This window comes from Helicoverpa armigera, chromosome 8 (genome assembly GCF_030705265.1).
Source record: "Helicoverpa armigera isolate CAAS_96S chromosome 8, ASM3070526v1, whole genome shotgun sequence".
Taxonomy (NCBI): Eukaryota; Metazoa; Arthropoda; class Insecta; order Lepidoptera; family Noctuidae; genus Helicoverpa; species Helicoverpa armigera.
In genome coordinates, this window is record NC_087127.1 from 829592 (window position 1) to 855182 (window position 25591).

The 25591-nt window shown below is 35.8% G+C and overlaps 2 protein-coding genes across 4 annotated transcripts in view; one reads left to right on the top strand and one right to left on the bottom strand.

The window, feature by feature from the left end:
- Positions 1 to 25591, top strand: part of LOC110383678 (protein lin-37 homolog) — a 358932-nt gene that overhangs the window by 231023 nt on the left and 102318 nt on the right. The gene's annotated exons all lie outside the window — the stretch shown is intronic.
- Positions 1 to 25591, bottom strand: part of LOC110383717 (uncharacterized) — a 74365-nt gene that overhangs the window by 18309 nt on the left and 30465 nt on the right. The window contains exons 2-4 of one of the 2 annotated variants that reach the window (XM_064035927.1): positions 19030 to 19815; positions 14855 to 14942; positions 9786 to 9882 (exon numbers count right to left, since the gene is read on the bottom strand). In XM_064035927.1, coding sequence (XP_063891997.1) covers positions 9786 to 9882; positions 14855 to 14942; positions 19030 to 19717 — 873 coding nt within the window. In that variant the 5' untranslated portion in view covers positions 19718 to 19815. Of the gene's footprint in view, positions 1 to 9785; positions 9883 to 14854; positions 14961 to 19029; positions 19816 to 25591 lie in introns of both variants that reach the window. The other variant, XM_021344533.3, reaches the window with a different exon arrangement.

The following is a 25591-nucleotide window of genomic DNA, read 5'->3' on the forward strand; positions in this document are numbered from 1 at the left end:
TAGTTGTTATGGTACAGGTGAACAAAATCCCGAGCAAATGTAAGTGCATGTAGCCCATTACTCTCCCCATATCTCTGGCTACACTGATTCCAATAAAATATTTTCTTTCCTGCCACTCTCACAACTAAATTTTCAGTGATAGGTAGTAAAATGTTTGACTAGCATTTTACACTAGCTTTCAGCAAAAAACGATGCTAAGAAGAAGTTCTAAATAGATTCAATTTTTTGCAGATATACTACTACATTAATGTAACAATTATTACATCTATTATTACAGAGAAATCGCCTACAACACACTAATTCTTAAATTATCAAAATAAACCAACATTATCTTTTCACCACACCTCATCTGAACATCACTACAATATACACCTAATTTATTGCCCCCAACACGCCCCACCTACCCTAGTTCCCCCATCTTCCCCCATGTTCCCCCAAGTCCCCCGTAGTTCGCAATTCGTCTCACGTTGCTATACAAGGCACCACTAATTGCCAGCGCCGAGGAAGTTACAAAACTGCTGATAGTTCGAGGAGAACCAATTAAAATTTACATCCAGTAACATGGATCATTGGTGAACAAATGATTCTGGTTGATACTGGAGATAAAATGTATGTGTAAAAATGGAGGAAAAAGAAATATTGAAAGACGATTTTTTTACTTGTTTAAAGGATATTAAATAAGAGTATATATTAAATAAAAGTTTATATTGAGAAAAAGTACCTAACTCAGATTTTTGAATCATTAGAATTAGAGCGATCATTTATCATCAGCATTTTTATTGTCCCATGGCAAGATATTGGCCTCTTCTCACTCATAAAGAGAAAGAATGAGCGTTAATAACCTAACCAAAAATTGTATTGGCAATTAAAAACCTTTATTCTAAATACAATTTTAACGGCTCTTTCATTTAAGTAAAAATATGAGTTGAAAACGAAAATCTTCCAAACACGAATTCAAATCTTATTAAACTAACCAATACAGTTCGAAAAACCGACATCGCAAAAAATATTTACCACCAAAAACTTCTCTGATAGACAGTCCAACTTCAGAAGATGTAAACAAGTAAATTTTGATGAAGTTATAAAATAAGTTAAATCACAAAAACTAATAAAACTTCAACTTCATTACGAGGGTGAAAACATATAAAAAATATTTTTTGCTACACCATAAAAAATAAGGCTACTGGATTTGACCATTATAAGTTCCCTTTGGCAGTATTATCGTGACATGACATATGGTATTTTGTAATCCTTTGATAAATGGTCATTTTATACGATTTTAAAGTTGTAGAATACGAGAGCTATAGTCGTACAACTTGACCAACAAATATATTTCAGCAGAGAACAACTTATTTATAAGCCTTTTATGAATTGAAAACTACATTTAATCCATCTTCTTTACAGTTAAAATTACTAACTAGGCCCGCACTAGGCGTCACTATTTACTGTCGAGTTTCACACTAAAATCGACTTCAAAAACATTGATAAACGTGACCATACCATTAACACTACAAGATAACCTCAAAACTGCCATCGACTTAAAACACGACTACACAATACTCCATAGACTCAAATTACTTTCCAAAAAAGGGCACAGACCTTACACCAGTCTGCCAGAGGCCATCGAAATTCACAAAAAAACTTTAACAGATGCCTCTCTATACGAAATAATCCCCAAAATTTCTTACAGTGCTCATTAAACTATTTATAGATGTATACCCTAAAAATGTACTTTGGTAAACCGGCTAACACACACAGACGTGGTTGGTACAGGTATGGTGTGTATGTGTGCGTGATGTGCAAGCGCAGACGCACACATGCAAAGGAAGGGCAAAGGGAAATTTTGGCAATAATTTTGTGTTGCGCTTGTAGGTCGCGCGATGGGTTTTGGTGCGTTGATTTGTAGTATTATAAATGGAAAAAATATTTTATCTTTTTCATAAAGCACGGAAAAACTTAACAATAGACATCTTTTATAGAATAAAATACAACTCGTTAACTTTTATCTTGCTCTTCAACATGCCTTGTAAAAGTACTCATTATTTTATTTGATTTTATTATTTATTTAATATTCAACTTCATAGCGTTTCCAGTATCTACTGTACAATTTACACCTTCAAAATACACTGAAAATCTTAAGGAGCTTCACAAATTACCACGCACGGCGCAACTGCAAGACACCGTAACATAAGCCTCTTACGTCGTTCCATTGTCGCATCGTGCATACCACGCGTGTCTTCATACAACTTACATGCTACGCTATCTATTTGCTATGCTATGCATGCATGGTTCACTCTATGCATGTCTAAGACTACGAAATTCGTAGCAAAATAGATTAGTGCTACGAAGTGCTACGCGCGTAGTATCGTCTATTTCGTAGACGTTTCGTAGCTATTATATTGTTGTATTGCAATTTGCAATGGTGTTATCAAATGTTGGTAGCTCTAAATAAATAAATAGTATCAATAGATAGTTTCTTTCCACGACTTTATTCACTTTGTTTTATAAAATACACAAAATTGATATCGATTTCATTCGGGGAAAATGTTCAATAAATTAAATTTTGAACATAGCTCACAACTTCCATGAATTACACCCGACACCAAAATACCGGCAATGTATTAAATTGTTCAACAGAAGTTTAACAAATTGAATTAAAATACACACTGCTATTATTTACTCAATAAAAACGATGAAAAAATATAACATTTTTGTACCGATTTTTCTCACTAAAATTCGCAGCACATTTTAGTGAACGCACATTATAGCAATGCACACATATCAATGTATTGGTATGTTTGTGTGTGTGTGTGCATGTGTGTGTGCAGATCATTATTCGTAAGTACTAGAGAGAAGACTTGTATGTATGTATGTGTCCGAAGATACCTCGATATTAAGTTTTAAAGTTTTATTGCTTGTGTATTTTGCCGAATTGAGTTTTATAACTCTTTGACTGTTTGTTTAACAGTTTTTTGTTTTGGGTAGTGTAGAAGCAGCTACCATTTTTCAAGAAAGTCATGCAGTAGTGAAATCAAACTTTCGAAAGCTGACGTTTATAGTCCTCTTAGTTTAAATTTCCAATAATTTTATCCAAACGTTTGTTCATTAGTGCAGACTATACTAAATCAAGCCAAAAATAACCTGTCTATAATTTTGAACACGTTTTTGATATAAGTGCTTATTTATCTACAGCTTGTTTTTATAGTACGAAGGTGCTTCACAGAAGTAAAATAAAATACTTCTATTAGTATTAAGTACTAAGAACTAAGTCAACCCACACATTTCAGAAAGAAAATTAATTCACGAATAAAATTAATAACGTTAACTTCATCTTATTCAATTTAGCCGCTAAAATAACAAAATGGAGGGTAACCCGATGAATTTCAAGCAAGTCGACATCTCGCCGAAATCGATAACTGTCAAGCGCTAATTAATTAAATCACGAACACTGACAGGGCCGGATTGGGTCTGGTACGGGCTGCTGATAAAATGTGTCCATTTTTAAACTGGGAAAAAAAAATAAATCATTTATATTTTATGAGTATTAGGTACTAGCTGTTACCCTCGTTCTCCAGTACACTACCACCCTCGAATTGATTTTATTTTGACGCCAATCTGTGTGAGTATTTCGTTTAGCCATTAAAGTATTATTGAGGAAAAAAAACTATTCACAAACTTTCATATTTATAAAATTGTTAATTGAATTTTAGGGTTTGTAACATTGTTGATGCATTTTGTAACTAGGTACTTCATAATGATTATTTGAGTACTTTCGGTACGCAAAGTATGAATTTGGTACGCCTGACACGCTTGAATCCTTCCTTTTATTAATTAGTGGTAGGTTGATTTATTCTTAGTGGTATTTGATTCAAATCCAAAATCCTCCTTTACTCCAATTCACCAAAACAGTAATCGGTATAGTCTTTAATCCTAATTTGGAACCCAATGCCATTGCATACCAACAACTTCCCTACTCCGGCCCTGCCTAGAGCAGTGGTTCTCGTTTAGCGATCGCGCGACTGGTAACCAAACAATCGGTTAATTAATACTATTGTCCGCAGTAAGCAGCTAGCTATAACCCTCACCTATATGGCTTACTGATACCCTTTAAAATAAGACTGTTGTAGGGAAAATCGGAAATGAATATTTGTCGAATAAACTTGTTTGATTCTATCTTCTGTGGGATACAGTATTGATGGTAAAGGAAAGTTGTGAAAGGTTAAGTTGTGTCGGATAAGACTGAAATGTATTTCATGCAACAGTGCATATAAATAGATGCATAGATTTTAGTAAGATAGATCTAAAATAGATTATAAAATTGGGTAATATAACCCTCACACACTCTGAAAGACTGAACTACAGAAAGTGTCTGAGAGTTTAGAAAATGTTTGAAGAGTGGATAGTATGATAGAGTCTATGAACATTTTGTTACATCAGTATCAGATCTCCTACAAGTATTAGAAATAACAATATAATGATTGTGAAACCAAAGAACAAACAAACGTCCAACCGTTGCACACATTTGCAACACACATTCCTACGAACATATACACATACATACATATATACCTACATTATATTCTAACCACTAAAAACCCAGCTTTCTTTCACGCATTAGTTCCAGCAAAGAAGTGCAATAAAAAGTCAACGGCCAAATATCTCATTACTTCGATTGCAAGCTTGTCCAAACTGCATTTTTGGCTTCTAGAGAGCGATGCTTCCGTCCTGCTCTAACGCCTGCATTGAAAAGAGATGGAAGGAGTTTGACCTATGCGCCGGCGACCGATTTCGGGGCCGTTGCTGTACGGCCGTGCAATGGTTTCTTTTTGTTTGATTTATGAAACTAGCGATATTTTTTGGAACTTGCAGATTATTTTTGCTTTGGATTTAGTTCGGTTAGAAAGGTGTGCTGAATGTGGAAAATGGTTTAATACAATAATATTAAAGTCAATGTTACTAGCCTAAATTCACTCATTAAAATTAAGTATGAGTTGCGTGAAAAAATATCAAATTGATGACATTATGACTGGGTAAAGGTGAAGGAAAACATCTTGAGAAAACCTGGACTTTAACATTTGAAATCACCAATCGGCCTTGAGCATGCGTGGTAATTAACTCTCATTCCTTCTCTATATGAGAAGAGGTATTTTTTTAACGACGTCAAAAATCATCAAATGACCCCTCCCGCTGTGGGTTAGCAGCGGTGAGGGAGAGTCAGACTCTTACTGACTAAAAACCGTCGTGTTCCGTCATAGCATTTTTATGTACCAGGGCCGCGGTAACTCTTTCGAACAATCCCGCAGCCCCGGCAGGCCTTGGCCCTACTGGGCCCAGCTAGAGGAGAAGAGGTCTGCGCTCTGCAGTGGGGCCATAAGAAGAAGACTATATAAATAATTAAAATCTTAACTGCCCAAATTTGGCTTAGCTAACTTAACATTATATAACAAGACTTTACCTAAAATGATTCCTACAAACCACGCACCTACCCACTAATAAAGGCGTGCCTAAAAAAATACCAAAAAAAATATCCCCAAAAAACACTGAAAAAGAATAGGCAGTAACTACAGAGGGTAGTAAATCATCTGCACGTGTGATCCCTCCCCGGGGGGAGGTAAATCCTGTGACCTCCGTGACGTCACGACTCCCGTGCAAATACTCCGTCTATGGGTTTACCCCAGGAGGGTAGAGGTAAGGGTGTTTATTGAGGATTATTTTAATGTCATTTGGTTGGTCATTAATTTATTCGTATTTTTTTGGAAACGGTTTGGTGATTTTTTTATGTTTTTGTTAGCGTTCTAAGTCATTCAAGATTTTCTAAAGCAAAAATGTACATTTGGTGCAGGTTAAAGAGGTATTTGAAATAATTATAATTTAAGATTAGATATTGTTCATATTGGTGTTCATATTGTGTCAACCAACAAGACTAAAAAATATGCAGGAGTAATAACGAGCTTTATCGCTTTCAGATCTCTCATGTATATCATAATTAGATCATCAATTTATGATTACCAGAATGTACATATGTCGAAAACGGCAGAGTTAATGTATAGGTCAAATAACTCTATATTCTTTCACATTTTAATCGATGAAAAGTAATTTGTCCTCTACTTTAACTCATTGCAATTACTGTCAATCCGGTTTTAATTTAGATAGTATATTTATTATTTACATTAACCTAATCCCTAATATAAATACCAGTATAATACAGTAAATATCTCCAAGTCACCGTATCTGCAAGCGCCTGCAGTGTTGACGCGAGCAAACAGTCGCGGCGCCGCAATTATATGCGGGTAACGTTAACGCTTAACACTTATCACTTCACACTTCGCAAAGTGTAAACCGGCCTTTACACACTGCTCCTGCCGGTTTACACTTTGCGAAGTGTGAAGTGATAAGTGTTAAGCGTTAACTTTACGCGATAAGTCTCAAGTGTTAAGTAGTCTTTTCCATCTCCGTTTACACAGTGTTTAGGAAGAAGCTCATAGTGGTACTGTGCGTTGTGCATAGTGTCTCTAGAAATGGAAGATGAACAGCGCCTAATATTGAGACAAATAATTAAGGAGATTGTATCTGTTGTGGTATCTGATATAGAAAATGAACTCAATTTTGAAATCGGGAATTCCCATCGCTTCACTCAGTTTCAATAGGGCCGCATCTCTCAACTGTTTGTTTTTAAATTCTGCGCACTTAACATTGTATAGGCATTCAAACTTTATGTATTCTTGTACGAATTATAAAGTATGTTGTTCCGTCCACTTCATTTTCGCTTTGAACTTGACACTGCGCACTTAACACACACGTATTTACACACTGATTAGTACAGGCAAATTGCGAGAGAGGGTAGTAGAAAAGTTGAGAGGGGGTAGTCACTTAACAACAAAAATAGACCTTGATTCTATTCATAAGTACTAATCGCACGTATCACTTAACACTAATCACTTTACGCTTCCGTTCACACCTTGATTACTAAACACCTGCACTAATCACCTGCAGTGTTAACTTAACAAAGTGTAAACCGGGCATAAACCAAAGGAAATAAGTTTAACTATGTTTTGATAAGTTCTTAGAAAAGGTGTGTAAACACTAAGCGGTATTATTTACATCAGAGAAGAGCTGAATAGCAAACACTCATAGTAAATACGTATTTCTTAAAAGTTTTTTATATTTCCTTGAAATATACGTAGAAATAGCTAAGTTTGGTAACGTTTAGGTGTAAAACTAGTAACTCCTGGAGTTCTATGTTCAGCAGTTTGTCACATTATACAACACCATTATACTTCAAAAAACATGTTGCGCACATATTTTTGGCAGGCGCTTACACAAAACTCAAACTGTACCTAGTATAATCAACATCATCATCTTAGCCACAGCAAACTCTATACATAAAGAACTAGTTAGATACATAATAAGGTTATCAAATACCTGTACAAGCTGCTTTTGGTTATCAAAGGAATGACTTTAGCAGTAGATTGTGTTAGGTCCAGTACCGTCTAGTCTCGCCTGCAAATTGCTGAATAACTGGCACTTATGTAACTTTATTATGCTACTCGTGTTAAGCTTTGATATAAACTTGCCGAAAATTGGGCGGTTAGGGGGTTTTAGCAAATCTGATTCTGCGTTGCTTATTGTGTTTACGAGTTTTACCTTTGAAAAGTCTTACGAATATTTATAAACGCAAATATAATTGTGTCTGTCGTGCTTTGCAGTGCTATGCCAAAACTGTTGAAAAAATTGAAATGAAATTTTGAGCGCGTCATATCTTAAAGCCTGAGTAAGGATATAGGCAACTTTCAAGCTGAGAATGAAAAGTAGTTCCCTCGAGGCCCGAATAATACCACAATAATAGTATAGCCCTAAACCATTATACCTTTAAAACCATGTCAGGAAAATCGAGGCGAATAGCTCTCAATTTTACCAAATCGAGTTACTCCATCATAAAATGAAAAGATTATCATCAGTAAGGATATAGGCTACTTTTTACTCAGGACACATTTTTAATCACAGTAAACAAACTCTATAACATTATTCCTTTAAACCCATTTCAGCAAAATCAACTCATACAGCTTTTCTCTCAATTTTAACAAATCGAATTTCTCCATCATGCGGTATATAGTTTAACTATGATGGACTTTCCTAGAAAGCATTTGCATGCACAGATTACAATATACGTCTGGTTCGTGTCAGATCACTCGGCCTCTGATTCTGGGAAACTGACTGGGTGTTGCAAATACTACTGCAAAATAGAATTGGAATGGATGCAAGGATTTAGAGTAAACAAAACAGTGAAACTATCTCCATTTTTCATTATAGTATGTTATTGATGTAGTGGTTAATAGAATTTTGCATGCTTAGCCTTTTCCCAACTATGTTAGGATTCCAGTCTCACTAGATGCAGTTGAGTACCAGTGTTTTAAATGGAGCGACTGCCTATCTGATTTTCTCAACCTAACTGGATTGAACCCGATACTCCTTGGTAAGACTGTAGTAGGTATAATGCCAATTATTATTACGCTCCTGGTAAAATAGGGGCGAGACTATTATTTCCTCTTTTTTTATAACCTTGTAAGTAACTCTGTAAATGTTTGTTGCAAATCTACTTAATCTAGACACTTAAGCTAGATTATTACAATAGAAGATTCTTCGTTAACACAACACAAGGCGTAAAAACGCATAGAGCATTGTAGGTAGGTATTGATACTATCCAAATGGCCTATTTTTCATATGACTGCTATACTTATGTAGTTCCCCGTGATAAAATCCATCTCTGCTAGCAACTGATCTCGGGGGATATCTGAGATCCCGGAAACTTGGAAGAATCAATATTAGGTGCGATGTACCTTCGACAGAAAGATTACGTCAAAGGGAAGATTACCTTTGAACTGTAGTTTTTATGTATTGTTGTAGATTTTTCTGACGTATGAGGCTTTACTATTACTATTTGTGTGTTAATAGAAAACTGCTCTATTATTTAATATAACACTAAACACAAATATTATAGACCTGCAGAGTTTGATAATCTTCTCTATATTTATCGCTAATCTAAAGCGCTGGATTGTTATTGAGGAAAGATATCCGGGTGCACAAAGTAGTACTCGAGGGACGCAAGTCACATAAAGACAATTAGCACTCACAAGTATTACTCACCCGCTTTCATGAAATAAAACATCTACATATGCATACTGTATAGATTGACTTCATAAAACATATAAAGGGATCACCCTGTTATTAAACCAGCAAAAATAGGTACAAAGCGGGACATGAAAAGGCCAATCCCAAAATTAATTTTATATCTGGCCAAACCTCAAACAAGCTAAATCCAATTACATTATTGGTAGAAAATATCGAATATAATCCTTGTTTAAAATGTCCGGCGCTCGGTTCAGCAAATATTTGGCCCGGGCCTCCGATGTGCAATTGGTTTTTCGCTAACCGAATCTTTGGGATAGTGAGCAAAGACTATTGGAGTTTAAAATGATACTTGATGTTTTAGTTTTCGTTTTACAGTTGGTAGTGTTACGGGATCGACGCCAGTATATACCATAGATATGTAAAACAGATACTACTATTTTATCTAGACACATTATTTCAACATATTGAAATAATATAGACTAATAATTTCTACACGTACTTTACATATCTACTTGTTAACATGAATAATCCTCGTCAAATAAATATGCTTTTTCATATAACTTATAGCGCACTCCCACTAATGTTATGTTCATAAATCTTTGATTACCATAGTTGCCAACTGTTGAGATAACGGTAATGAATATTTGATCTCTTACCTGTTGATGATTAGCATCTTGCTTCTCGCTGCTGTCGGAGGTGGTGGATCCTGTCGGCTTCTTGCAGAACGTGGGGCAGTAGCGACGGCAGAGACACCTGTGGAGTTACGGGGTTAACTTTAATATTGTTGAAACAATTGGATTATTAAATGACTATTTTGGCTGTCACTTGAACCTTTTTGGCAGTCATCATGGGTATTTAGAAGCCAGAAACTCTAAAGAATTGGGGTACTCTAAATAACTGGGTTTAAAATTGCAGATAGACAGCCATTCCATGTAAAACATTGCCACATAGTTGAAAAAATATTGTTCTGGGTCCATGTTTTTGTTCAATAAAAAATACATGTAGCTACGGAATGTTCTAGAATCTACTTACTTACTACGAATCTACTACACTTATCCACTGGAAAAATATAGTGTTCATACATTCATACGTACCGTGGTGTCTATTAACTGACAAACACCTAAACGGCACACAATACCGAGTCTACATCCTGATCCACGGACCTCAGGCCAATGGAATCTCCTTTGTGTGAACATCAAGTGTGAATTAGCACACACTGCAAACTTTTAGTCGGCCAATAGTTTGTTTGGCCTCATAAAGCAGTATAATGATGAATGGTAATACGCACAGTACACACATTTCAAAGATCAGATTTAGCTGTATCAGACAGATTGAAAACTTTGACAGGTATCAATATTTTCTTTAAAAAAATATTTGCCAACTGTTTAGTCTGCAGTGTACGGGTAGTCATCTATACATCTATATACATATAATAAAATGATAGGAAAGTCAAAACTGTACATTGAATATTTTTTTTAAAGAATACTTGGGGGGTGATCCATAATCGATTCTGAACCCAAATATGTAGTTTTTAGAATTTTTTCTGTATGTCTGTTTATCTGTTTGTCTGTATGTTTATCCCGGATAAACTCAAAAAGTACTGCATGGATTTAAATCAAATTTTGCATGACTATTACCTGGGGGCCGGTTCAACACATAGGCTATATATTATCACGCTATCACCTACGGGGGTTGAGCAATGAAGATTAAATAAATGAAATTTGAAATTTTATATTGCTCACGCAGACGAAGTCGCGGGCAACATCTAGTTATGAATATAGTATATTATGTGTCTAGATTAAAATCAATAGGAGGATACGAAGGTTGGCGCCAAAATTATTATTAAAGGTAAAACAAGGTAGTCGGAATTTTGTTCAGTTGATTATTTTGGATAATGAAGTGAAGTGACAAAAGTGGGGAAGCCATTTTCTGCAAGAAATAATAAATTGATATAGTCTGCTACCTGTTTCATGATTTTTTTTATAGATAGATTGCTTTGCGTTGAAAAGTTTAGGATTATAAGATGACGGATGTGACAAGATATGACAGCATTTTATCTTCATAATCCAATATGACTATCTCAAAATTGTTTCAGTAGTAAAATAGACTAAACGCTAATAATAATATGCAAAACTACCCTCATTTATCATCCCATAAACATGCACAATCTAACATGAAAGATCACCGCAATAAAATTGCTTCTTGCACTTTTAAACTTGCGCAAAGCAATTACTATTTCCATTTTTCATTGCAACACACGTTTCTATAGTTGGGAATTCTCAGCGATTTTTCAGAGTCCGTCCACGTGGAGAACAAAATAACAATCGGAGGTGCCATAACAGAAAATCTCCTAAGAAAGTAGCGCGCAAAAATGTGGGTGTGCAGGGTACAAAGAACCTTACTGTTTTCGCCCTTATACGCCTTCTTTGGACCCGATTACTTTTTGCAATACCAAAAATCGGTGACAGATGTCTCAAAGAACCCGAACGACTCGTTAGTTCACTCGCAACTGAATGATTCATCATGGTCACCGTACGTATTTGACCTAGAAGATGGCCTACCTACCTGCGAATTGGTATCTCCGTTCATCTTTCCTTACTCTTTGGTCCAACATAAAGGTAGACTTTAAGCAGTAGATAGAATTCAATAAACAGTTTGGCTCGCCTCCAGCGCCACTGAATATATTTTAAAACGACTTAATTTTACTTCGGGGGCCGGTCGACAGTTTTAGCTGAAACCAATTTGGGGAAAGAAATTGGTCTGGACTTTTAATGTCTGGTTATATTGAATTAAGTGTTTGAAGCTGTAATAAATATTCCGATTGAGTGTTCTATGTAGTAAGGATTTCTTAATTTGCCAGGATTTGGGTACAATCAATTCCGATTAGGTTAATACAGTGATCGTCAAACATTTAAAACATCGGAATGGCATTATCAGTGGAAGTGAAATAACGTTTATATAATTTTTTTAGCGTAGTTTGTAGCGTATATTAAAACATAAGGTTTTACTAGTAAGTTAGTACTAAGGGTAATGTATCACTCAATATACGTGGATATCGTGGATATCATGTAACGCCTCCGGAAGCCTCCCTATATTATATTTAGGATTGACTATTAGGTATCTGAGCAAAACGAGATCCTATCCATCCTCCCATACCCCAATAAGCTATAATATTCATGTGCAGCTTATAACCTAATAAATACACCCTTTACCGTCAGGTTCTTACCTTAATAATTCTATTAAGACGAGAACTGAGCACCCCTTGTCACCTACTCACCGAAGAGACATACGTCCACTGACCCGGAATAATGGCGCCCAACGTGGGACACAATGACGTACTTGTAAATCAACCTTTTGTAACGTTTGGTTATGCTAACAGCCTTGTTGAGGAGTTTGAGCAGTAAACAAGCCCTTGTTTGTGGGAAATATAAAAGGTTTGTAATAAGCTGCTATTTAATCTTCTTTAACCTTGTTTTTACCCGACTGCCAAGAAGCTATTATGATTTTTCAAATAATTTATTTCAGTCTATTAGAATTGCAGTTATTACTCCAAATTGATGTGATTTATATTGTGTCCCACAATGGGCGCCATTAACATTCATTGGCACCCAACAAGAAAGTAAGTCAAAGGAAAGCGGATTTTTAATTATCAATTGAATAATGATGTTTTAAAAAATCTGGAAGTTAAATTAAAAATTATCCAGTTTAAAATTAGTGACAAACTCAGATAAGTAAGTTGACGTAAATACATACTTATATAATTTTTATGTAATATACAATTACCATGCTTTAATTATTGAAGAAAACTACATATTCAACTAAAGCCAATTTTTACTACTGTTCTTTCATTCACAATCCAAACTTAAAAAATTGTATCTACCCACAAAAAACTAAAACCAATAATAATCTTCATGAACTATCTAACCCTCTTACTTACATAGTTCTATATACCTAACACAATACAGCCTAAATGGACTCCGAGGAACACAATCAAGAGGCGGGTCAACCAAGTTATCGAATTACTGTAAACCGGGCAAAGATACCCGGGTCTGCTGGCATAGCCGGGTGTAACCGGGTATAGCCGGGTATGCGGGTGTAACCGGGTATTCGGGTGGAGGTGTCGCTAGTAATGTGATACTGAAAGTTTTTATTACGTATTACGAAGAGTAGTAGTGGAATGGTAGTTTTCTAAGTTGGCTAGCGTGTTTTGTTATTTATTGCAGAACTAATGGCTTTCTGGTTTGTCTTAGATTGTTAGATATCAATATTGATATAGAAGTCGTAGATAGTATAGTGTTAAAGAAACGACCAAATTCCAGAAAATATGAATGGTTTTAATAACCAATTCAACTCTGCTGACATTGCATTGAACAAAATAGCAAAATACTAAGTCCAGTAGAGAAATAATTAATAGCTTTAAAAACTAAGTAAAACAGAACACGTGCATAAATAACTCGAGCTTGAACACGCACCGACAACAAAAAAAAAATATTAAGCTTACAAATTGCGAAACATTTTTAATATTCCGCCCACTTCATAAAACTCAAATGCAAAAGTTGAAATAAAACCCGCGACACACTGCCGCTCGTTTACTATGAAACAAAAAATAAAGCCGACTACACTCGACAAATCCAATAACTATTTGTAAGCCCATCCTGCCGTGTACAAGTGCCCTTATATTATACGTTCATACTTTGAAATTACACAACGAATATTGCACCTTAATCATACTAACATAAGGTTGTATTTCCCTTGAAAAAAAACTCGAGTGACTACCAATGGGTATTGACAGACTGTTAAGTAATGCCCCGTTATTTGTCATAAGTCGTGTATTGAAAGAGGAAATGCGCCGTAATATTTTCTCGTCATATTTTCTTTGATATCTATTTCCTTCATATATTTAGTGCCATTCATTCGAGTTTCTATAAGGTTTTTGATAAAGGATAGATCAATCTTTCTGAGATCCAATATAATCTTCATAAAATATCAACCAATACGTTCCAAATTCGTATCCGAATAAATAGAACTACCGTTAAATATATTAAGAAACTAGAGGTTCTGTAAACAGCAGTAAATATCTTTAAACAAAACAGCAATTATTTAACCACCTGTAGATTTCCTTACAGTAGGAAGACTCGAAAACAATACACTAAATAACGGTCCATAATTCGTGGAAACGCCTGCATAGTTCCGACTTCCGACTACCCACACCTCAGTTGCAACAATACGACTATAACAAGACGTTTAATTTTAACTACCGTTAACTAAGACATGAAATATGAGCTGGGAATGTGACGTTTACATAACAATTTGGATTTCAATAACAAGAGTAATTAGTTGTGGTGACGATTTCAATATTAGGAAATTGTAATTAGTTGTGAGGGAGTGTAATTAAAGGTATTGTGAGAAATTAGTAGCAATTTGGCTGAGATGTTACTGTTTAGAGGAGCATTTGAGTATTTAGGTAGTTTTGGGTTTATTGTCACGTTTGTAAATGGTATCTAATATGGAATCTGCTATTATCTTATACCTGGTTGTGAATCATATGTCTTACTTTGGATTTTTATGTCATTAAACACAGTCATCTTACTAGCTAGAACACAGAAACAGAACAATAAATCTAAATTATCGTTATCATAATCATAAACGAGAGTGCCTTGGTACATATAACACCGATACCATCAACCTCACGCATCACATACATGTTAGGCTAAATAGAACTCACCTGATGAGCAGTGTAGCGAAGAGCACAGCCAGCAGAGGCAGCAACGTCCCGAAGCACGCGAGGAACAAAGTCTGCACATCCGAGTAGCCTGAGAAAACAGACAAAACTGCGACAGTTCACATGCCAGGGCAGCTTATTATACTAGCATTGATTGAAAAGATTAGCTGACAGCGAAAATACATGTCAATTCAGTCTGTAAAAATCACTAATCCGCGATGAAATTATTCAAAAAGCTTTCTAGATTTTTCTATAATGCGACCGATGCCGGACAACCAGCATTTACAGATAAAAAGAAGAATGTACTAATATTTCATCGGTTTCATAACGATTTCAACACTATGGTAATTTTGGGTAATCTTGAGAACTCGTAAGAGCTGAGAATATATCCCATCTATCTCAAACTATGATAATAAATCAGGGGACAGGGATGAAGCCGGGGCCTTAGTCCTTTCATGAAATATAGGGCTTACTCTTGTTCAAGAATAATCTTGTGAGCTTCCAAAACTCTAGGTACTAAAGACATATTTACCTAGTAAAATAAAAATGTTACTCAATGTCAACTTTAACAGTTCATGCATTTTTTTTAATTCATATTTTTCTCAAATTCACGAAGAGTTTATTTGTTTGCTTTTGAACACGGTAATCTCAGGAACTACTTTTCAGATGTAAAAAGTTATTCAACGTTTGATAGTCCATTTTGAGGAAGGTTTTTAGGCTTCTTAGGTGTATAGAGTAACACATCACTGGGCAAAAGAACTCCCTGGTGGAAGCCAGTATACTAGAAAATACAACGTTCAGTAAAAAATGTGCCCATTTTCGGCAACGCATGAACCGCTCCATCACACCTATTAAATGGAAAAGATGGATCACCGCAATCCGTCTGTTCTAATCCACCCTCTATTTTGTTACAGTCCAAATTATTTGCCAAACCGTCTATTTATTTTGATAGAAAAATACCAATAAAAAATCGTTAAAAATATTGATTTCTGACACTTTACGCGAGTATTTGAATAAAACTACTATTACGGAACGTCGGGATTAATCTTAAAAATCTTAAAAAGTCTATTATCTGTATATAATAGGAACAGGAATATTAGAAATCTTACATTACCAAAGAACTATATGAACAGGAATATTAGAAACCTTACAGTACCAAAGAACTTAAAACACACACACATACAAGAAATAAATATTACTATACAAACCAACAGAACTATTACATAAAATTTCTAACGTAAACAACTCTTTATGCAGTTAAGAGCCGCTACTGAAATGGAGCGCGCCTCATAACACTGTAAGTGCAGAATATCGTCATTTATTCAAACAAACAACAACTCGACTGCAGCACTCTTCTGCACTTAGAAAACGGAAGTAATCGGTCTCGTTGTAACAGCTTTGAATATAAAATGGTTTTTATGACCCCTTAATCATCATCTGCGTAGTCTTTTAACAACTGTGTTGGGGTCTTCCAGTCTTATCGGATGCAGCTGAGTGCCAGTGTTTTACAAGGAGTGACGGAATATCTGACCTCCTCAACCCAGTTACCTGGGCAGCCCTATATCCCTAGGTAAGACTGGTGGCTTCATAACCTTTTTAAAAAAAGGAAAAGAAATACGAAAGCATTTTATGTTTTTACGCTTGAACAGAACAGGTTTGAATGATTTTTGGCACCAGTGACAGATGTTCATAGGCGTTTCATACAAGTTCTCTCGAGACGCGAGTAAACCCGAGGGAAATAGCCAGTTATAAATAAAAGTGTTATTAAAGTTTGTAAACCCATAATAGCCTTCAGGTGTACCCACACCGATGTGTTTTCATAAACATGAACCGACTTGAGTAAATGTAGGAAAGTGTAATGTTCATAATAAACTTTCTATGAATATAAAGTTCGAACAATAGCTCCGACGCAAGTAGGAGTTACTGGCAAAACGTGGGTAGATCGAATATTTAGTCTGAAGCTACGTTGTGTGAGATTCAATTATCTTTCAATTCAGTATATTGTTAACATAAGTTATAAATTAAGAGCTTTTGCGCGTATTATTACATATCTTTGAAGTGGCACTCGATCCATGAAATCTCCCATCCCAAAATAATTAGTCCCATCTTGGGCGCCAATTATCAACTGGCGCCCAAACGTGGTACAATTGTACAAGGATAGGAGATAAAGTAAATGGACCATATTCAAACTTTGTCGTAATTAACGAAATATGATACGAGCATATATGTACAACAACAACAAGAGTGCTTATAATACGTTGGTCTGTACATATGTCATGTAGCATATTCCTAAACTCACCGTTAAAGAACACGCTCTAAATAAGTCAATTTCCGATGTTCTTTGAAGCAAACATCCTACATTGGGCAGACTTCCAATTGGCACCCACCGTGGGACCGGTCTATCTTGCCGCTGCTCAAATCTCGGCGCTATTCCGTTACAAGCATCGATTTTACGTGACCCAACTACCAATTAGTCGCTTGAGGAATTAGCCAATAATAAGCCGCAATGGAACGTATTCGTAGACTTTTTGCTTTTCCTGAATTTATTCGATTCAGTCGGTTTCTTATTTATTGGGAACTACTATGTTTTATTGGTAGTTGTATAGTTTTAAATGTAGCTATTCAATTATTGGTTCAACAAAGCCAGTTTCTATATTACAAGGATATTTTCATTCAATGATGCTATTGGAATAAAAGCTCGAATAACGTATTAATTAAATACTTCAATTGAGTTTTCCTATCAATCAGTCTTTCCTTAACTGGAGACTCAATTTCACACCCACTTCTCTGAAACTCCATCAGTTAAAATCCTTTCATATCATTTCCTAAAGGCTTTTACAATCAATAACTGAAGCTTCTACGAGGTTTGGCGAGAACAATACGAGTTGCGATGAAACGGAATTAATTGACACAAACAATGAGCTTTAAACTGCTTCCGAATAACAAACACGGGAACAAATGAACCATCATTTGCGTGCTATTCGTTTAATTACATTATTTGTCAACTGCATACTTCAGCTTTGTGAATTTATTGGGCAATCAAAGCGGAATGTTAGGTTTAAGTGTTTTGTTTGAAACCACTGGATATATGAATTATATTTGTTGTTACTGCATATAACTAATCCATTTTATCTATTGTACCATTTATCTAATGCATTTGATCCAAAATGAATTGAACTAGCCCTTGTCATGTAATCTAATATACTTTAACTTACATTCCCTAAAAACACAGATCTTTCTAAAAATAAATTAAACTTGACATCAAAGCCACTTATTACCTTTTTTGTAACACACCATATGATTTAGTCCACCGTACCCCTACAGGGTCTGAATACAAATTTGCGTGGAGCAAGACCCCAGCCATATACATTTCAAGAAAGGCCCGCTAATTTGTCAAAAAAAAGGTATTTGGGACAAAGCGGTGCATTTCAGAACGTTGGTTTCACAATGCTTCCGACCCTCACTCATGTTTCAAGTCATAATCTCGTTATATTATTCAGGAAATGGTTGAAATGGAATGAGGAATGTTAATGCTAAATTTTGTTGCTGTGTTGTGAAAAGGATCCGTTTTGGTAAAATTGCAAAAATATGTAAATAGACCGAGGTCTGAAGATAGAAATAAAAATTCGTAATGTGGTAAATTTAAGGTATTTTTTTTTACGTCTATGTTCTTAATTGTCATAATTTCGCAACTCAACAACAGTTTCAGATCTGTTCTAATCATTACATTGAGCCTTGCTTTATATGCCAAGCTCATATAAACATGGATCTATTACCACCCAACGTCCCAGGTGTATCTCGACTAGATAACGTTTAGTTCAATGATCCGGTTCAATGACTACATTCAAACCTTCTTGGTTATTAATTTAGTGGTCCAGAGACTGCTCAGGTGGGATGAGATAAGACAGGTGCAGTGTTAAAGCAACCCTGTTATGAAGGCGATAAGGATTAATTTATAAATGCAGGTGAGGTGGAAGATTACTAATATTCCTGTTCAGACTACGGTGCACTATAAGATTTAATTAAGGCGGTTACTGAGTGAGATATGAAGAATTTAAAAGATCATTTACACTCACTAATTCACGAAAGACATTTTATATAGAGATACAGTCGGACTTAAACCTAAAACCTATTCTTTTGTCCTATTAATGAAAACAGCGGAATATCTGAATACTCACTCGTATCTGGAGCCAAATCGTTATCCACCTCATGCCCAGTGATGTTCATCATCAGCGCACTCTTGTTCTCCTTCGACGGCCGCGCCACCTCCACCAGCTCCACATAGTCCACCTTCTTCAGCACATCACTACTGTTCCTATCCCTGTCCACCTCACCCACACTTCTATTTAAAAAGTCACTCTCATTTATTTTAGCTGCTATCAAAAATTCAAACTTCGGCATATCTTCGGCGAATTCCGCTTCTGGCCTAAAAAGAATATCTGTAATAGTATCTTCTCTGTCTGTCTCCGAATTGATGATATCATCTAGCAAACTACTTGATATGTTCGTTTGTTTTTCGGCTGCGCCCGCTTCAGCGCCACTGTTAGGAACATCCACAACCTTCGTCTGATCTCTCATGACTTTCTTAGATAAATCCTCATCTCTCCCTTGTTCTGCATTCATTAAATCTTCTAGCTCTGATTTGGATGTTCTATCAGTTTCTCTTATTTCTTCTTCAGTCTCTTCAGCTACGATTAGAGTATCAGAGTTAGGATCGATGGGTAAATGAAATGTGTTGTTGTTTTTCCCGAACTTCAGCACGATGTCTGTGTTGTTCATGTCGGAGTACGGTCTCGCGTGAACTATGTCCGCGGTCAGTAAAGCGTTCAGCAGGAAGAACATAAGTTTTAATTTTACGTTTGTCATCTTTCCTTTGATCAAGAGTACCTACATTATTATTTTTGGAGTGTCAGTTCATTTTTAATGAGGGGATCTTCGGCGCTTCAGTGGTTGTCGGCAGACATCTGAGGACAAAGAACGGTTAACTATTAAAGTTGGAACTAACTTGATTAATGTCTGAGCGGCAACAATGGCTGGCTAATTAATTTTTCACGAGGACGCTTGCTCTGTGATGGAATTATTGATGAAACTTTATTATTAAATCCGCTATGATATGCTATGACTGTTTTATTTGAAATGTTTTATTTAATTTATAGAGCATCATTTCATAAATCGTTGTCCATAATTTACTCAAACTATAACCAAATGCCCTGACAATTTTCCACTGATACAGTGAATCTTTCGATGCGATCAATCTCCCATCGTGTGTACAGATTAAACACTTAACCTATCTCATAGCTTCAAGCAATACCTACGCTCTCTAACTACCAAAACCCATATACCTATCAAAGTGCACAACCCATTACCCCAACACCACCGCATGCAAATGCAGACTATATGCAAGTAAGACATTTGCCAGCACTTACCCACGGACTAAACAATGTAATTGGTCTAACAGGCCAGCCGTACAGTTAACCCTGCGCGTTGACCCACTTCTGAACGTCTAACAATGTACCATGAATTTAACTAACGTGCATGTATAGTGGGATAGAAGATGTAATTTAAAGATATAGGCTAGGCTGGTATTAGTACAAGAAACTTACATGAGGCAAAAAGTCCAAAACCTTATATTTTGGGCATGCACCATCTTTTGGCGATCAAAATCATTTAATCAAATTCAATTGAAAATCTGCACATTTTAATGTTAAAAAATCACAACACAAAGACAGCCCTCAAAACGCCTACCCTTCAACACTTCCTATATGTTATTGCTGGGGAAGAAGAGTGGTGCAACAAACTCCCCAGAAAACGCAAATGCAAATGATAAGAAGAGATGTGATTTTCATAACAATGCAATGTAACAAACACTACAACCTACACCAACCAACCAAGAGTTGTGTTACTCGAAAACGATTAATTTAGAGGTATAAGGTAAATCATTATCAATAATAAGTTACTAAGTATCATCACAAACACCCAGTAAGCAACAAGAAAAATCTCATAACCCCCAAATTGAATAATTCCCTCCCCCCTAAATAAATGAACACGCAACTACAATAAACAGTACATAAAGAATTCACCGTAATGCAATCTGGGCTTCACGATAACGTTAACGTAAGAGTACCACACCGAAGACAAATAGTGGGTCGACAGTTTCCATTCAAAGTTTTCAGTAGGTCCGATATCGGCTAAATACATGATCTTTGTAATGTGCCTCCTACCCATGGAAATCAAAATGACTAGCCCGATCATTTTTGTAATAATCAAAAATCATCCTCTTGGAACAAGGCAGGAGGAAGAAGAAGAAGTTTATTACTCCGTGGTCCTACCATTCATTTCCATACTGATTTATGAGCCACTATCGGACGACTAAAAGTTGGCGGTTTGCGGGTACTCTAAAGAGGCAAGCATGGGTGTACCTCGGGAGCCATGAGGAGGTCGTCAGTATAACGTATGAATTAGGAATGACTTGCCGGCAATTTGTCAAAGTCAAGCGCGACGTCTCATTCAATTGAATGACGTGTAGTTTGAGAAAATCTCCTTTTTCTTGGTCTGACGCGGTTAAAAGTTAACGTGAAAGTAGTGGCTTGGTGGTTGAACTTCCTTCTTCTTGGGTACAAAATTAGCAAACAAACAATGTCGTGTAGAAACCTGAACTTGAAACATATTCATATAAATACATTCACAAATTCACCTCGAGCGTAGTGATTAACGCTCATTTACGTTTCCGTATGAGAAGAAACATAGATATCAGAACGAAAAAAGCCTATACCTTTCAGTGTGACTATAAAAGAACTCTCATTTTTGTGTACTTACTAAAAACACCACAAGCACCTCTGGTATACCAAGGCATGGGTCACTTAAATCTACGCATTACATAATGTGGACCTTTAAAATCGTTGCGGTGGAAGGGTTACACCTCAAAGACCCCAATGACCTTGAACCCATGAACCCTTGTTTGTTCGCAAAATCTTTGTAAAACAATATTGTTTATTTTTGTGGCTTTTCTTTGCCTACCTAGAATAATGTGGGGAAAGTCTTTGTCAACGTATGTAATTTAAAATTCTTTATGCTCACATTGTGAAAATAATGTGTTTCATGCTTTTATGATTATGAATGTCGCAAATCTTTAGAATGTTATGTACGTGTGTCATTCAAAGGCATTATTATATTCTTTCTTATAATAACAATGCCAAAGTAACTCTGTCTGTCTGTTGTGCTTTCAAGCTAAAACTATTAAACCCATTTAAATGACATTTGGTATACAGATAGTTCGGAACCTGAGATAAGACATACTTAGGAAACTTAGAAAAATAGTAAACAGCTAAAGCGTTGTTATGTATTTTATAGTCAAAAATTTCCAGTGACACCATTTCAGATTCGACTAAAACTTCTCTAATTAAAAAACGCTGTTAACTAGAGCGTCGTAAATTGCTTTATCTATTTTTCTTTTAGAACAAACTTTATAATCAAACTAAAGCTCAGCATGAAATCCGTGCTAAAAGAAAATAACTTTTAATGCAATTAGTATGAGACATAAAATGCGTTGTCAACAAATACCGGAGAGTACTTAAGCTACAGTATAAAAATTGCCTACACACACTTTATACAAAACTATTAACCCGATCAAAGAAACGATGGAAGGATTGTGTAAAGTCGACATGGCTTGTGAGATGACGGCATACAGAAGAGCATGAAAGAAAAAAATAAGCTGCGCCGACCCAAAATAAAATTTTTGGTAAGGGCAGGAGAATGATGATGAATCTTGAATCCAATCAAAGTTTTCACTCTCTCTGATTCCAGCTAAACACCTAATCTTTGCAATATGCGTAGTACCATTCATCTTCACACTTTACAAGCCAAAACTCTCGGCCGACTAAAAGTTTTCAGGGTGCTCTAAAAGTGATAAAACCCGTCGCGTTGGAGACCACTTCATGCACTATTAAGTTACGGGGAGCGTGCTTATCTGTCACGCTGCGAGCCTAAAACTAGCACACGTACGATTTTTATGAGTGAGTGAGGTTTTAAATCCTTTAAAAGCTTATATTTGTGTGAAAGTTGCTGTAGCATTTTTGAAGCGGAAGTGATAAGTGGTGTTTTTGTGGCTACATAACTATCATCGAAGTTTCAAAATACGTGTGTTTAAGACCACAGTCAACAATTTTTTAACTAAAGAATTACTTCGCAAAAATCTATAACTTTATAAGATGAAGTCATGGACAGAGTGAAGTTGAAGAAAAAAATAAGAATAACTGACCCCACACCACCATGCCTACCACCTACCACCATGGATACCTATGTATGGCAGGAAAAGTTGAAAAAAATATTTAGTTTTGATTGCACAAGAATATTTTTTCTACCGCTTACGTTTTCATCACGTTAAGTCGCATTGCTTCGCTCCACAGTATGACAATCATTTCAGACACAAAATCATCCTCTATAATATAATGCATATCGGCCTACCGTTCCACAAGACAGGCTAACTTTCAGCCTATATTAATCCAGTTAGGCAGGCGCTTACTTGCAAAATCAATGAAGCGTAACATCAGCTAGATATTGGAGATAGCCGCCTGAACTGGATATTAATATGGGTTACCGAGAGCGCGTTTATCAGATATTTTAAAATATTCGAACTTACAACGTACGGGGAAAATGGAATCTTATGTGTAAGTGTTTTGTGTAGGTACATTCTTGAAAATTCGATTTCTAGACAGTATTAAAAAAAATGATTGTTTGTTTGTAGGGTCTGAAATTTCGAACGGATTTGGAAAATGTCATTGTTGATTAGCTAATTAGCCACACAAATACGGGAAGTAGTTTCCACTGGACGCAAGTGAAAGCGTGGGAAACAACTAGTTTGTGATAAAGAACATCAACATTAGTTTTTTTAATGCAGTAAAATATTTCGATAAATATTTAAATGCTCCTCAGAAAATTGGTATCACTCTAAATCAAAGACAAATACATCAGTTCTCTATTGGATCTAGTGATCACAAGAAAATAAGCTTATGTTTTTGATTTATAAGATAAGTTGTATGTTAACGACAGGCTAAATAAATTAAACTCAACGACTTGAAAGATTATTTCACGAAGGGTGGTAGAAACATTACTTACAGCCCTTACGGAAAGCCTTCATGAAATACAAGAGTTTATTACTTTACAGGCTGCGAGGCAAGTTAATTTAAAGTGCAGATTTCCCGCGGGAACCCAGGTTCACGCAGAACAATGCTTCAGATACCATTGCACATTGTTCAAGAAATTGTTGTGAGCCGTGCTGTTCGTGTATCTTTTTGTTCATAGATTTGTCGTTTGGAGTGAAGTAATGTGTATTGTTTTGAGTTTTGTGATTTTTGAAATGTGTAACGATGCTTAATTGTTTCAGACTTCTTCGTGTGCCTAGCCTTTTCCCACTTATATTAGGGTCAGCTTCCAGTCTAACTGGATGCAGCTGAGTGCCAGTGTTTTACAAGGAGCGACTTCCTATCTGACCTCTTCAACGCAGTTACCCGGGCAACCCGATAACCTGTTCATAAGACTGCTTGTTTGGTAGTTTCTTTCGAACTTTCTAACCAATGAATGAAATATATCATTAACGTTTGTAACATACTTTCAACCTTTGCAATGAATTTTTAAAGAAACCATCTCAAAGCCAAAACCACCTTCAATAAATCGACGCAGCCAACTTTACTAAGTACATAATACTTATTTACTTCCATTTATAAATCAACGAAGCGTTACATAGCTAAGTTATCACGCCCTCAGTACCGACGTGACATAGAAGGGTTTCGGTGTACGCCCGCGGTTACCGAACATTTTTGCAATGGCATTTTTTAATATCGGGGGAAATTGGTAGCTGCTCTAAAGTTTGACAAATTCTCCGTAAAGAATTTCTTCATGGAAGAAGGAAATTATTGAGTGATTTTGTTTTTTGTTTCGTGGTTTAACCATGGTAGTTTTAGACACCTATGACGGAATAAAGGTGAAGAAAAACATCTCGAGAAAACCTGGACTTTATAATCTGAAATCGCCTTTAACAAACGTAACACTCATATTAACACTCATTCCTTCCTAATATAAGAGTCTTGAACTCTGCAGAAAAATATAAGGCTGCTGATGTTTCATATAAAACACCACTGATAATGTGACTTTTTGGCATTCAAAAACATACCTAAATAACGACACCTAACTGGACTTTACTCGAGTATATATGATTTCATGAGTCCCTTTCTTGCACAACCATAAAACTGCTTATTTACCTCGTTTTCCTCTACAACGTGAATATTATTTTTCCAAAAAAAAGCCGGTCTGGTCTTGTTTGTTCTTTTCACGATTTTGTGAACGTTACCTCTGCAGGCGTCTAATCATACAGGATTTAAAAATGTTTGCGAGCTCACGACCGCTTTACAAAATTTCGTTTTAATCCTTTCAAATTAAATCCTTGGAAATTTTCACATAAGCTCTGGGTATTAAAAATGTTATACAATACGGTTTTTGTCTTCCTAGTGTTTTGCTGCACGAGCTTAGCTATAATATCACGCTTATTTAACCCGAAAATAACGTATTCGTTTCGTACTTCATCCCAAGTAAAAAGGAAATATATACATACATACCCATAACATTGCCTAAAACATCTTAAGACAAATTGTTTAAAAAGAATGGTTTATCTCAGGACATCAAATAGTTGTAAATTGTTTATTTCTGCTATCACTTTAAGTTGCTTCCGAATATTTCTGCGTTTTC